The 16,096-nt window shown below is 38.0% G+C and overlaps 1 protein-coding gene across 1 annotated transcript in view; it reads right to left on the bottom strand.

Annotated features, from left to right (window-relative positions):
• Positions 1–16,096, bottom strand: part of PSIP1 (PC4 and SRSF1 interacting protein 1) — a 34,997-nt gene that overhangs the window by 15,341 nt on the left and 3,560 nt on the right. Inside the window, exons 3-7 of the mRNA XM_031609949.2 lie at positions 14,270–14,408; positions 10,120–10,236; positions 5,644–5,751; positions 5,464–5,526; positions 1,511–1,634 (exon numbers count right to left, since the gene is read on the bottom strand). Coding sequence (XP_031465809.1) covers positions 1,511–1,634; positions 5,464–5,526; positions 5,644–5,751; positions 10,120–10,236; positions 14,270–14,408 — 551 coding nt within the window. The remainder of the gene's footprint in view (positions 1–1,510; positions 1,635–5,463; positions 5,527–5,643; positions 5,752–10,119; positions 10,237–14,269; positions 14,409–16,096) is intronic.

Below are 16,096 nucleotides of genomic sequence, written 5' to 3'. Positions count from 1 at the left end.
AAAAATTAGTTATTCCATACATTACTCATTTTCCAACGACAGGTTCAAACTACCAATTCTTCTGTTTTCTATGTGGTGTATTTAGGACTTGTATTAGTTTCACAATATGCAACAAATAAGCTGAAGTGGGAAGACCAGAAATAAGCTGAAAGCAGTCACTTCCTGTCCACATTTACATGCCATCTGTTTACTATCAGTAATTTTAGGTACATCCCAGAGTTTCTCTTGATTTTCTTGCTAGCAAACTACTTTCAAGATGTTCTAACACCATGCCTAAGTGTATGGGAAAATTTTGCGGTTCACCACATTTTTATAGCAAGACAAGTAGTCTGCCTTCTTGGCATTTATACCCTTCGAATTCTGTCAAACAAAAATACTTAGCGCACTGCTTTTAATTTGTTGAAGTTGCTTGTCTGATCATAGTAAGCACGCGGTTAGGAAATGTTAGTGTTCAAATTCCTGCTGGTGTCAGTACTGAGGACTATTAAGCAAGAGATGCATGCACCATATCAACATCAAAAAATGCTTTCCTAGTACATCTTGTGTTACGGTATTTTATGCAAGTGTCAAAAGCATCTCTTAAAGATTCCTGCTCTTAAAACAGCAGGGAGTAGAAACAATACGTTTTAACACAAAAACAAATGCAAATATTTCAAGTGTACATTCAGTAATATAAAGAAATTGTGGACTAGAGCAATACTTAATTTCTTCATAGCTTCCAAGATAAATGCAATTAAGTCAGTTTAACTGTGGTTGAACTTCCTCTGAGCTATTTTTATGCTGTCAGTAGATACAGATGAGTATAAAGTATTATTTGTTTCCCAGACTAGACTGAGGCAATGTATTGCTGCAAAAACAGTATTATAGTCAGTTCAAAAATATCTACAGTATCTACAAGCTCAGCACAAAAATTCCAATAGATCAGATCATTGGTACCTTGAAAGAAAAAAAACAAAACAAGAATTTTAAGTAAATTTTAAGATTCAAATTATACAGTTTAAAATAAAGTAGCTGAATTTTCATTTCCTTCTGTCAATCTACACAGATTAATTTATGTATTTAATTAAACAAGTCTCTCCTGCTCTTTCTTGCTTTTATTATTCTCTCAGCTCCACCTACAGGCACAATCTTCCCTCAGTTCTCTTACTCATGCTTTAAGGATGTTCAAACAAAAATTTAAGTATTGTATAGCACTCTGTAAGTACAGAAACCTTTATAAATCCACAATGCACACAGGAATCGTACTGCAGTCTATTTTTATGAGTGTTCTATGAAGAATATCTTTCTGAAGGTGACTCTTCTACCCCAAAACAGCAAGCCTCATTCAGAGCACTAATGATCACAATTTAAATCCATTTATGTCCTAAAATTCATAAGTTTAAGATGTATTTTCTCTTTACAATTGATTGTATCTATACTCTGTAATAGTTTACAGGAAAGATACAGTAAACCCTCTTTAATTATATTGAGGTATTTCAGTGGGACAAAAATATTATTCTTTTATGATTACCTGCTGGCCTTCCTCTTTTGGGGCTTACTTTTGGAGATACAGTCACAGGAGCTGCTGCTGCTGCTGCCACCACTGCTGCTGTTGCCACTACTGCTGTTTCCTCAGCTTCACCTTGTTTTTCAGCCTAATTTAAAGAATGCATTTCCCAAATGAAAACCACAGAGCACCAACTTCTCAACTACTTTCACAGACAACAGTTTTATATCCATTCATTATTACTCTATTGTTTGAAAATAAAAAAAATAATCCAAATTTTCTAATAGATTATACTTAATAAACATTTTCTTCATGTTCTCCATTCCATAACTACATACAGTTATGTATAGCCCATTTATCTTCAGAAAATGAAGAAAAAAACCCAAAACCTCAGTTCAAAAAATATAGGAATAATAAGAGTCCTTAAATTACTAATGACTATCAAAACCCAGTTTCCCAGTTCTAAGGATGTAAATTCATTTTGCCCTATACACAAATATTACTCTTTTAAATAGTATAATCTCTCAGATATATCGCAACATCATGAAAGCAGATGAAGCTTCTCAAGCACCTGCTCTGTAGCTAATTATCTGCAACAGAAAAAATCACAAGCTAAATTGAACTAACCAGAAATTATGAACTTCATCAATACAGTCATCTTAGAGAGGCTTGGTTGTAAAAACAGGGGGGAAACTTATGACAAAAGAACATCTTAAGGAATGCATAAGCATCTCCTTCAGAAGCATTTTATTAGGCAGATAAAAAGAATCTTAATAAAAACTAATAGGAGAAAACACTCTCAAGAGTTTAGTGTTTTGGATACAGGTACATCAGCAACAGAAAAAGTAGCAGCAAATAAGTGTTTATATTCTTTCTGGATGCAGTCATAATTGGAGATTGTTTTAAAGAACTTAAATCATGACTGCGTTTATCTCACATAGTTTAAGAAAGAAAAATAACTATTAAGATTAAAAAAAAAAAACAGTTCCAATACAAAAAAAACACCATGTTCCTTTCAAGGAAGATAATATACACATTCAAGGCTGCATCACTGCACAGCCAATGTTCTTTTCCAACCACAAGCCTACACCACATCCCTCGAAATATTACATTTTTTTGTTTAAGCTCCACAGCAATGCATCACAACAAAGAGGAATTCAGGCAAAAATGCAAGGAGGTCGATGAATGGACAAGGTCTCCTGGTCAAAGCCAACACAAATAGAATAAAAGATAGAAACAAGGACAGCTAGATGGGAGGAACAGAGACATTATCATCAGAGCCAGGGATCAAGTTAAGAAAGCTGAAGCCTGGACAGCATCTAATCTCACCAAAGATATGAAGAGGGCAACAGAAAGGGTTTCTTAAAGAATGTCAATGACGAAAGACTGGGGAAGATGAAGGTCCTCTGCTGAAGGAAAAAGGAGACAGCGGTTACTGGGGAAAATGTAAAGGCCAAGATACTAACTGAATCCCTTTTTTGCCTGTCCCCATAAGCAAGATTAGCCTTCAGGGATCCAAGATCCCAGAAGCCAAACTGAAAGACCAGAGCAAGACAGACATTTTGTGGATGAGGATCAAGTTTGAGAACACCTGAACAAACTGGACACTTGCAAATCCAATGGCATTCAAGCATGTACTGAGGGAGCTGGTAGATGCAACTGCAAAGCCACTCTTCTATAAGCTTTGCTCAATTGTGGCAACTGAGGAAAGCAAACATTGCTTTTACCTTCAAAAAAGAGCAAGAAGGAGGTCCCAAGCTGGTCTGTCTCAGCATCTTCCCTGGGAAAGTGACTGAACAGCTAAACCCAGGAAATTATTTCCAGATTCACAAAGGAGAGGCAAATCATCAGTAGATAGTCTTAATAAAGACTACGGGAAGTCAGGCCAGACCAACTCAGTAAGATTCTATGGCATCACTAGCTTGATGGGCAAGAGGAGAGCAGCAGATATTGTCTTCCTTCTTAGAGTTCCATAAGGACTCTGACTATGCACAGCATAAAAGAAACTGTCAAAGTACAGGCTGGACGAGCAGATAGTGAGGTGTACTTCTGAAAACTATCTGAATGACTAGGCCCAGAGAGTAGTGGTCAGCAGTGCAAAGACTCAGTGCTGGCCTGTAATGATCAGAAAATGCCTTCAGTAAATTCACAGACAAGACAAATCTGTGAGGAGGCTGTACAGCTCATCCTGAGGGACCTCTACAGGTTGAAGAGATCCAACAAGGAGAAAAGTCCTGCACATGGGGAATAACAACTCCAGAAACTGGAGCCACTCAGCTGGAAAGCAGCTCTGCAGCTAAGGACCTGTGGGTCCTGGAGAATTTTAAGTTAAATACAAGTCAGTGTGTCCTTGCAGCTAAGAAAACTAATGGTCAAGAAACAGGAATCCTCCTGCTCTATTTAGAGTTTGTGAAGTTGTAGCTGTAACATGGTAGTGGAGTGCCCAGAACTGAATGAGAAACACAGACGTACCAGAAACAATCCACTGGAGAGCTACCAAGATAATCAACAGACCAGAACACCCCACCTGTGAGAAGAGGCTAAGAGTTGGGACTGTTTGCCCAGAGAACAAAAGGCTCAAAGGTCATTTTATCAAAACCTATGAACACCTGAAGGGAAGGTGCAAAGAGGACAGAAATTCTTTTCAGTGGTGTTCAGCACTGGGAAAAAAGCAACAGACACAAAACAGAACACAGGAGGTTTTTGTCACAGGCAGCACTTCTGTGCTGTGCAGTTAATCAAGCGCTGGCACAGGCTGCTAGAGAGGCCATATGGTCTCCTCCCTGGAGAACGTCAAGAGCTGCCTGGACATCATCTTGGGCGATCTGCTCTGGGTGTCCCTGCTCAAGGAGAGGTGATGGCCTAAGTGGATCCAGAGATCTCTTTCAACCTTAACTACTCTGATCCAGCAACGTCCAGCAATACACAAATTTTTGGTTAATATGCCTACCACATACAGCACGCACCAAACACAAATCTGTCAGTCAACTCAAGCTGCCAAGCATTACAGAAGCAGCCATCTTGCGCCTGAAATGCCTAATGACAAAAAAAAGTCAGCTATGTTAAACAAAAGTAAAAAACACTACAGCCAGGATTTGAGTGCATTATGAGAAGTAAAGCATAAGATCTGTTCTGGTGTCATCTGAGAGGCTTCTCTCCCATTTACAAGTATCAGGTATATGCATGCTTACATGTATTTTCAACTCCTTGCTGTTCAGACTAGACATTTTCTCAAATATTATTTTGGATTTACTTTTGTAGTTTTTTTTCAAATAAGGTGTTCTTTAAAACTTCAAAGTTTATATAATTTAAGTTGCTTTCATAGGAATATACAAATGTGCATCTTTTATGAAGGAGATGATAGCATACTATTTAACTGTGGCAAACATACTAGACCACAAGTAACTTTCTACACTCACCTCTGCTGTCAGCATTAATGTATCAACTTAAAAGAAGTAGTTTCAAATTAAACTTTGCTCCATTTTAATCTAGGTTTCATTTGGACAGTGCTCCAATCTAGCTTTCTGTACATCCACATTAACATAAATGGCGGAAAACAATAAGACGAGTTGGAACTGCTTCTTTCATAGTAAAACTGTTTCTTCCCAGAAGAGACCACAAACGTACAATCTTAGGAAAAGAGTAGAAGTACTTCAGGTGCTGGTTCAGTGTGAAGGCTTTTGACTGTTTTTCCTTTTCCCTTCAGAGCTTCAAAGCAAATTACTTTATCTCAACTTCTGTCACTTACACTAGACTATGAGCAAAAAAAGAAAACTCCTTACCCTACACTGAGATCAAACAAAAAATGTAGAATGTCCTCTTAGGAGAATGATCATTCCTACATATCTTTCAGCTATATTTGGAAGGGATGGAAGAATTAAGTCAACTTATGCATGATTTGCCACCAAAGAAAATGATAACTGTTACCATCCCACCCTAAAATTCCAGTAAGGTGAAATAATTAAGTATACTGCTACCTTTCTTTTTCTTCCTCTTCTAGCAACTTTGGGAATAGAAGCATCATCTGTTTTCACCACACCCTGTGAAAAATTAAAAGTGATGCTAAGAATTTAGGAAAAGAATATATCTGATATGTTTATAAGTTTTTGGGATCTTTTCCACAAACAAAACCATGTTTGTTTTATTTGTTTACATACTTCTTTGCTGTTTTTTTCAGAAGGTACATCATCTTCCTTTGTAGTAGGCATCTCCTTTTCTTCTGCTTCAGCTTCTGCAGGTAAGTTGTTATCCTCTTTAGGGGATAACTGCAAACAGAATCAATACAGAGTCAAAAACATATAAAAAGTAAACGTTAAATGAGAACATACCAATAATCATCATGCTGTTTTTCACTCTCAGTCTATATACACACTTTCTTACATACATGCTGAAACTAACGGCAGGACCACTTGCATACACTGCAAACAACTATGTCTTCAAATCCACTTTGTGTTTGTGATAACATAACTATGCTACTTCACTATATTACTATTAAAAGAGTATTTTTAACTGTTCACACCATTCAAGTGAATTCCAGATATGAACAATTCAGTCACAATGGTATTTCTTAATAAAATAAATTCAAGATTCACTTAGATCAGTCTATCTGCACATACAAACAAGGAAGAATCATGGACCATGTTGAACAAAGTCCAAACTCTACAAAACAACGACTTCATATACTAAACAGACCACATGCAAGGTATTTATCTTATTTCAGACGATTATTAGTGATAAAGTCATCTAACCCATGCCTTTCATGTTGTTTCTTCTATTTTCTTACTTAAAATGAAAACTAGTATTTTAAGATGAGAAGTTAGGTTTGAACACAAAAGGAAAAGTTTCTAGTCATTCCCTTGTAAATATCAACACTTCCTTGCAGCATACACTTGTTGGTGTTTTTTTTTCCTAACTTCAATTCATCTTGACTTGCAACACCTGTTGCAAAATTTACTTTAATAGCAGCAACAGCTCTTAAAACTCAAAATTGAACAGAGCAGCTGAGGCAGCAGACTATCATGCAATATTGATGACTGCTTAAAAATATGTAACATCACTCAGGACTGTTCTGTTTTAGTTTGCTTGTTCTTTTTTAGATTGCAACTTTAAGACTATCACTGTACACTGAAACAGTAAGAAATCAAACTTCCACGATTAAAAACAAGATACTCCTTTCCTTTTGATATTAGTGTAACTGTAAGTTTGATCATATTTTGCCTTAAATTGATCAAAACTTATTACATGAATCCATCCCATCAGGACTTTTCTTGTGTTCAAAGGGCTAAATCTGGTCTTTCTATGTCAAAGTATCTGCTCAGAACAGACAGGAAGCACTTCTCAGTAAGAAAACGATGCATAAAGCCACTGCCATCCCCAGCAGCACAAGCTACTTGCTGAATACATGGACAGCGAAGCAAAGTGATGAATCAGTTCAGAACGAGAAAAAGTTTAAGCTTTCCCTTTTGCAGTAGCAAACGTTGGGTAACAAGTGCTTTTACCAGCAGTGTGCATTCACAAGAAAGAGAAAGAGCAGTTGGCTTACTATTACCATGAAATTACGTACAGGAAAGTGTTTCTGAAGTGTAGTTACTAGAAATAAATCACGTAATTCTTCAAAATTTGCTAGTATCAAATTGCCTCAGTCTTCAGCAGCAAGGGCTCTAGCCACACCACCCACATTGCAGAAAGCAATGGCAAGAACATGGAGAAGGGAGATCTGCCTGCTGTAAGTGAAAATCACATTTGAGAGCATCTGAGGAACTTGTGCTGCACAAGTCCATGGGGCCCAACAAGATCCATTCATGGGTTCTGAGGGAACGGCAGATGAAGTTGCCAAGCTGCTATCCGTCATATTTGAAATGTTATGGCAGTCTGGTGAAGTTCCCACTGACTGGAAAAGGGGAAACATAATCCTCCTTTTCAAGAAGAGAAAAAAAAGAAGATCCAAGGAACCACATACACATCAATCTCACTTCTGTGCCTGGCAATATCATGGAGCAGATCCTCCTGAAGGCCCTACCATAGCATGTGGAAAAGAAAGATGAGGTGATTGGTGGTTACCAACATGGCCTGCACCAAGGGCATGTCATGCCTCACAAAGCTGGGGGCCTATTAAGATGGAGCTGCAGTTTCACTGATAAAAGAAGAGCAAGTGACATTCATCTGCATGCTCTTGTGCAAAGCATTTGACACTGTCCTGCATGATATCCTGGTCATCAAACTGGGGAAAAAAATGCATGCATTTAATGGATAGATCACTGACTGGATAAGGAATTGGCTGGACGACTGTAACTCTTGAGCTGTTGGTTGCACTCAATGTCCAAGTGGAGACCAGTGATGAGTGGTACTATTTAACATCTTTATAGGTGACATGGATAGTAGGATTGAGTGCAACCTCAGTGAGTTTGCAGCTAACATCAAGCTGAGTAGTGCAGTTGACACGCTACAGGGAAAAAATGCTTTCCAGAGGGATCTGGACAGGCTCGAGAGGTGGGCCATGCCAACCACCCTCATGAAGTTCAACAAGGCCAAGTGCAAAGTCATGCACCTGGGTCAGGGCAATCCCAAGCAGATGCACACTGGGCAGAGAATGGCTTAAGAGCAGCCCTGAATAGAGGGATTAGGAGGTGTCAGCTGACGACTCAACATGAGCCAGCAACGTGCACTTGCAGCCCAAAAGGCAAACCTTATCCTCAGCTGCATCAAGAGAAGCACATTTAGGGACGTGATTCCACACCTCCATTCTGCTCTCAGGCAATCCTACCTGGAGTAGCAAATCCAGTTCTGGGGCACCCAGCACAAGGACATGGAGTTGTTGGAGCAAGTCTAGAGGAGGGCCACAAAGACTATCAGAGCGCTGGAGCACATCCCATAGGAGGACAGGCTGAGAGAGCTGGAGCTCTTCAGCTTGGAGGAGAGGAGACTCTGAGAAGACCTTATAGCAGCCTTCCAGTACCTGAAGAGGGCCTACAGGAAAGCTGGGGAAGAACTTTTTGTAAGGGCATGTAGTGACAGGATATGGGGAAATGGTTTAAAAATGGAAGAGGGTAAATTTAGACCAGATATTAAGAAGCAATTCTTTGCCGTAAGGGTAGTGAGACACTGGAACAGGTTGCCCAAAGAGGCTGTGAGATGCCCTCTCCCTGGAAACATTCAAGGCCAGGCTGGATGGGACTCTGAGCAAGATGGTCAAGCAGGAGGTGTCCCTGCCTGCAGCAGAAGGAACTAAGTGATCTTAAAAGTCTCTTTTAACACAAACCATTCCATGAAACTAAGAACTCTCAAAGCAACAAGAAGTTGGCAGAAACAACTCAAATATATTCAGTCTCAATCCAGACACAATCACAGAATCATAGATAACTCCTGATACTATATAATGGTATAATAAAAGCACAGTAATACTTATTTACTAAACTCAACAGGTCTTTTTCCCTTTCTTGGAAAATAAGACTAGGGCTCCTAGGCATCAGTCCTCTGCAAGGGATTTATTACATATTATTAAGCACATTGGAGAGTTTTCAGTTTCAATTGTGAATAAACACTAAAGGACAGCCTCAAACACCTGCAGAAGAACTACACAAAAATGTGACAAATAATCAAAAGAAAAACTGTTAGAATAAAGCAAGTCTGTACAAAAGTTTGACAATTAAAAGCAGCCACTGCCCCATAGCGTAGCAATTCTCAGCAGCAAGTTAGAATTAAATGAGACATCATAAACTGATAAGTTTCATCTGCTTCTCAGTTTTATCATTTTAGGATTCTGCTCTAAGAAAACTAAGAAGAGATAACATGCAACTTTTCTGTAATACATAAAAAAACATTGAACTCCACGAAATATTCAAGGGCAGAAAGTTAAAAATTATGCAATGTGGTTTTATCACATGTTATTATCATTAAATGCAGCTAGGAAGATTCCTCTCAAAATATGGACTACATACAGCAGCAGTAAGCTAAGACATTTCAGGTTGATAGGCATTTTATTTTGTACAAATATAGTATACTTAAGAACAGTCTTGTTTCAGAAAGTTTTAATTTTACGAAGCAACTAAGTTAAACATTGTCTGTATAAACTATTGATTTTTCAAAAGACACTTCCTTGATCCATCAATTGTTGCAGCTTATCTTTTCTACTTATTACATACTATTATCTTCAATATGCATTCACATCACAAAGTGTGTAATAATTAAAACTGACTTACAGTTATTCAGGCAAATACACTGAAAAACCCCTTTAGCCTAGACCGGCTCTAACGCTGTCGCAGGCTTTTAAAAAAGATTAAGTTGTAACAGAAGAGGTAGTTACACCAGACTACAATATTAAACAGTCTTCGGTGAAAAGAAGGTAAAGTTAAACCTTGGAGATAATTTTGAATCTCACAAGCTTAAGAAATGCCCTATGCATTTAAGTGTATTCCGACTTTGAAATATTGATCAGAAGACAAATTAATTTTGAAAAGCACGCAAAATGCCTGCAAGGTATACTGAAGGATAAAAATGCTAACACATTGAAGACTATAAACAAGCAAAGGCAACGCAGCTATGGCAGTGAAGCTATATATTTTAACGAAGATCTAGCAATACAATTTCTACTTGAAAGATTTCTAGTAAAACAAAACACAAACTGAGTAGCTTACTTTGGGGATAGACGGCTTTCTCCTTTTGGCTCCTGATTTTTCTTCACTTCCCTCTGCAGCCTCTTGACTGCTTTCTTGAATAGTTTCTTTGATCGATGTATTAACAGCTGGATGGGACTTCAATAGAGAAATCACAATTGAAATGTAAATCCTTTCCTGGACTACAGAATAAGTACAGTGAGAGGTGTTTTCTTCAGTAGCTTTCAAGTTATAGAACATCACCATAAGGAACACCTATTAGAACTACAGGAATCTGTGATTTTTTTCATTTCCCTCATGTTTTAATTTAAGTTGTATCATCATTGATAATACTTTCAAGTTCTGAAGCAATAAAGATAAAACTGCTACGAAGTAAGATTTTTCTCATGCGTAATTAAAAAAAATTAAGTTTCAGTTGAATTCAACTTCCAAGACTCCTGTCAATAAATGGTTTTACAATGAGCTTTCAATCTAAGTGAAAAAGAGCTACCTGCTCCTGAAAACATCAAAGTAAACATTACAAAGGCTAAAAAATGAAAGTCAAAGACAAATAAATGAGGTGAAGTCAGAATTACTCTTTTTCATTTCATTACTTTATGGATAGCATTCTCACTCCTAAATATCCTTCGAACAAAGCTGGCAGAACTCCCCTGACTCTTTAATAATTCCTCCTTTGCGGATGTGGTTTTGGACTTCAGCCCAAGCCACAGGCTCCTTTCTACCCGCCACTTCCCTTACTAGCAGTTATAAGCAACATCTGGTACGTATTACTACTGCTTTCAGTACGTTCCAGCTAGCTCTGGCAGTTGAACAAAAAATGCCACTATCAGAAAAACTTATCAAGAAAAAATATACCCAAAAAGAGATTAAAAAAATGCAAGTTCATCTCTCCCTATGAGTAGCTGACAAGTTTGGCACTTTAATATTGTCTTGTATCCAAAATAAAAGTTCAATTTTGCCAATTTGTCCATGTGACTACTTCCCCTCTAAACTTATGTTCTGTGAGGCTTGACACAATTGCCTACTCACGCTCCATTTATAGACTGACAATGGAACCGTCTTCCCTGCTACTGTCCTGCAACTGTCCTTCACTTAACTCTAAGAATGTTTTCGTTTTTTTTTTTGTTACACCGAACAGTAATGTGTACACCACATGCAGACAAAGGGAATAACTTAAGGTACATTCATCTCCAAGGGCAGAGGTAAGAAATACACGTTTACTCAGTTGGATTACCACAACATATTACTAGGCAATAATATATAGCCCTACTTCAAAATATTTTAGAAGTTTCCACTTTACAGTTTACTTAAGTAACCCTTCCTCCAAATCTTCAGCCAACTACCTCTCTTCACTTTCAAGATAACTTGCTCCCTACACTGACCCTGTCTCACATTACCTTAGGCATAGGAGCAGGTTTATGAGTCCGTGCCCCAGGTCACTGGAGAGTCCTAAGGGGCTGTCCTCAGCCTGCCCCAGCTCTGCACCCACTGCAAGCCCAGGCTGCGCCCAGCACAGGGCCCAGGGCACTGCTGGACAAAGGCTCAGGGAGGGAGGTGACAGCCCCAGATTGGAGAGAAACCAACGGTAAGGTCGGAGACCAAGCATGGCAGAAGAGATAAAGAGGAAGGCGTTACCTGACCCCAGACCTAACACCCATGCAGGACATGAGAGACACTGAGGCAGAAGAAAGGCCAGAGTAGGAAAGGTACTGAGGAAAAAAACGGAGGCACAGGAGGAGCACTCCCAGCCAGGCCAGAGCCCAGAGAAGCTGAGTGAATGGAGGTAAAAAGGTACACCTTTGAGGGGACCACAGTCCTGAAGGAGCCTACCACAGGTAAAGAAAGAAACAAGGAGCAGCAAAAGCAGAGTAACTAAACCTCCACTGCCTCATTCTAGGGACTGACATATGCCAAAGGAACCAGAGAACAGTAATGGAGAAGCAAAAGCACACAGATGAAAGCCAACGTATTCTTCAGAAGTGTCTTTGTTTCTCCTTGTATACATCACTAACAAAAAAACCCCTGCATTCATTACCTAAATTGTTCAGAATTTCCTGACTTGAGGGTTTTGTTGCTCATGGCTTTAAAAGCCCTTTCTAGTTTTTAAGCTTCCTCATTCTACCAACCTACTTCACAAAGAAGCCTCATGCAAACTATACCAACAACTACATCTAATACTCAAACGATTTCCTTTCCAGACTTAAGATGTCTTGAGCCACTACTCTCAAGAAGTCTTTAGTTACTAACTGTGACAAAAGATTATTTCTTATTTATTAGGCAGAAGAGCATCCTCTTATGAGGAGGAAGAACCTTTATGTATTCATTTCCCCAGCTTAGAGATTATGATACTAAGGCAACACCCCCATCAACTGGAAAGCTACGGTGCAGTCAAAACACCAAGGGAACTGACAAGAACATGAAACAAGGTAATTGTGAAACAACAGCTTTGTGAGTTGTACATTGTTCTGTGAAGTAAGAAAAAAAAATAAAGTTCATATGAACGCATAAGATGAAAACAAGTAAAACTGAAACAAAAAAAACAAATATCACTACAATTTTATTCATGGATAAAGCCAGATTTTTCCATCCAATCTGTGCCTCTCTGAACAGTGATATAATATTCCATTCTGAAAATTAATTCAATGTTTTTTTTATTTTCCCATGAAATAACATCTTTGGGGAGTTATGATTGACTGATTAGAAATATTGACAAAGCACTCTCCCTAAAGAAGGCTCTTATATAGGTGGTTTTATGTCAGATTAAATAACCCTTAATCAGTTTTGCATTCCAATTTCTTTTGCAGAATGCAGCTGCCATTTGCAGGTATTCTCTTTCAGCACCATCTCAACAGCCTGCAAGTAAAAGATGAGCTCACTGAGACCTGCTCCAAAGAATGCACAGGATAAAACAGGAAGACTATCAAAACAAAGTGCTTTCTTAAGTTATGGACAAATTTTCTTCAGAATTTTTGCCTCATCTACCACATCATTTCATTAATGCTGTAAAATTGAATATATGAGTGGATTAGTCACTACCGTCCTTCTGCAATCCATCTACTTTTACAGTTAAGATACCTCTCAGGAAAGTTCATTTTTAAGGTTCAGTTACAGGACCAGAATTTAAATACTGCTTGTGGAATTATTTTCTTGTTTTTAAACAAAGAAATAGTGAAAAAAGTAAAAAACAATCCAGTGGCTCTAGAGAGAACGCTACTACAACACACATTTTATTAAAGAACTACCACAGAAGCTGGATTGAAGTATTCAAATGATATTGAAAAGTTGCAAAAAACACCTTCAGACTTGCTAGACTAAGAAAGCAGTATGTATATGCCTGCTGGCAACATATTTTGTCTATCTCCAATCGAAAAAGCATTTATAAGTGTCTGAGACATTATGAAAACAAGTACAGCTTATGAGAAAATACTGATATGCTAAGAAAAAAATACACTGGAAGATCATGCTGCTGGGTTGTTTGGGTTTTTCTTTTGTATAGAGATTATCAGTTGTGAACCAGAACTGAATTGCATGTTTTTATGTTGTTACAACTCCCTCAACCACCCAGGCCGCGTGTCTATTATCACAAAGTAAAGAGGACACAGTTCAATGACTCAATTTTCCGTAGCAGAAAAAAAAACAATCACCAACTTTTACAAATATGTTTCTTCTCAGTGGGATCAGGGAACTAGCATCTTTCTGCATCCAGAAGCAGAGAACAGGTATATCCAGAGCACATCCTCTTTTCTGCTAACTGTACCTAAGCAGCTTATTAACACTTTATCCATCTTCTAAAGCAAAGAGACAGTAATTTGGGACATGTTATGGAGGAGGGGTTAAATGTTGAAGAAACAGCAATCTGGTGTGTCACATAGGAGAAGCAAATAAATACATCTATCCTTTTTATTACTATTACAGTACTGCCTGGAGCACTCACCGTGACCTGAACAGTGTTTTAAACATACTTTCAACTCTTCTGAAACAGTCAACATGATTCGCCATAAGCTTACTACATGAACAGAAATCCCCATTTACATGAGAAAAACCCTTATTAGAAAATAAAATAAACCTATGATTGAGTGACAGTAATAATTCGTTACCCTACAGCAAGGAACATTCATCGCTTTTCTTTCCCCCCAATAGTACAGTAACAATTGCAGACTGCATAACTTACCGGCTGATGAGAGAACTTCACTTTCGGATTGTTGTCAATTTCCCACAACCCTTCATTAAAACCCTTTCTTTTGTTTGGTTTTCCATATTTATCTTTATTTTCAGAGTATGGGAATATATCCTTCGGTCCCAAAAATGCCCTTCAGAAGATACAGAAAAAATTACCATGAAAAAGTGTCACGCTTTAAACAGCTTTTTCAAAGGAGAAATACGCATCAAACATTAAAGAAATACAACTTAGGAGCACAATAAAATCTGGTGCATATACATCTTTAGTTTTCTCAACGACCCAAGTTTTTCATTACTGGCACCACACAGACAGCCTCTCTCCTTCCTCAACTGTTGAGAGTCCAGGCAAGGAGCAGCCAATGCTGCATCTTAAGATTGCAGCTGTTAATACAACCAACTACTGTGAGGCAAACCAAGTAAGTTGCAAAGAAACAAGAAGAGTACATGCTTCTTTAGAAAAAGAAGCTTAATATTTAAGGTTAAGCATCCTTAAATCCTGGCAGTGTAATGCAAGAGAACAAATAAAAGCAGAAGAGTTCCAAGTTAATGCAGAAAGTCTCCTGAAGTTACTAAATTAAAAGTAATGTACTTAGAAAACTGAAAAAGAATCTTAAGTGCGTAAGACATGGAAAAAAAGCACCAAAGCTGAATGCACCCGCCACCAAAATCTTTGAGAATGCAATGTAATTCAGCACTAATTCAGTTTTTTAGTGTGTAAAGAAACACACTTTATTAACAGCATTCAATAAAAACTTGAAACTTTCTTACAGTAAGGTTCTTCCCTACTTCTACTCTTGACGAACTAAATACTGTTTTTTTTCATTTGCTCTCCCAGTACAGCTCTTTATCTGAAAAGTTACAGATACTTGCTTTCTGAGGTAGTAGCTCATGGAAAACGATAGAGATGCTACTGAACTCCATTCTCCTATTTTCTTCATCATCTTTCAGAAGAGCTACTTTAGATAGACACTTTACTAAGCTAAAAGAGAACATTATGATCTAGAAATTATGATCTAGAAAGATTAAGCACCTCCTGCTACAGCAGCAAAATGCTTACCTATATGCAAAAAGTGTAAAGTATGCCTGTGTAACAAACTGCATTGCACACAACCCTTTACAAGAAGACATGGTTAGAGAGGATTCAGCCAGCACGGGAAGTAAACATACTGCAGAATTCCTCACATCTGGACCAAAAGACAGGGGAGAGAGACAGAAAGAAACTGGGAAGACAGTAAGTATTGCCTCCTTTCTTCTCTTCCCACTTAGCAGTGTTTTTCCAAGGTCTACCCATATTCTTCAGTACTTCATTTGAAAAAATAGTGCCATGAAAAGGTAACATACTGGATTGGTGTACTTAAACTCCCATACACCAAAAATGAGCAAGAAAACAGAATGAAAAGAAACATTTTCCCTAACACAAAGGGTCTAGAAACTACAGTTCCAAGTGACTTCCTATTTGTTTTTGACACAAGTTCTGCAACAGTGTGATCTACCAGCACAACAGATCGCAATAAAGCCTTCATTCAAACATCTCCTTTAGAAAAGGGTAGTGCTGCCACATTAGGACAGTACACAAATAAAAACAACACTCAAATCCCCAAAGCCTACTTTAGGCATATACCTACGCACTTGAACAGCAAGAGATTTAGTTGTTTTTAGACAGACTTTCAACATAGCAATAAACTACTAATTTATATTTGTTTCTAGTAAACTGCAAAACTAAATTTATGTTACTCCTAGCAAACAATGAATAATTATTCTTGTCAGTCTTGTTTATATTTCCCCCTATAATTCTTCCTACACACAGCTAGACTACACA

Source organism: Phasianus colchicus, chromosome Z (assembly GCF_987193195.1).
Source record: "Phasianus colchicus chromosome Z, bPhaCol1.hap1.1, whole genome shotgun sequence".
Lineage (NCBI taxonomy): Eukaryota > Metazoa > Chordata > Aves > Galliformes > Phasianidae > Phasianus > Phasianus colchicus.
The sequence above is the reverse complement of the archived record's forward strand: the minus strand, read 5'-3'. Positions and strand labels throughout refer to the sequence as shown.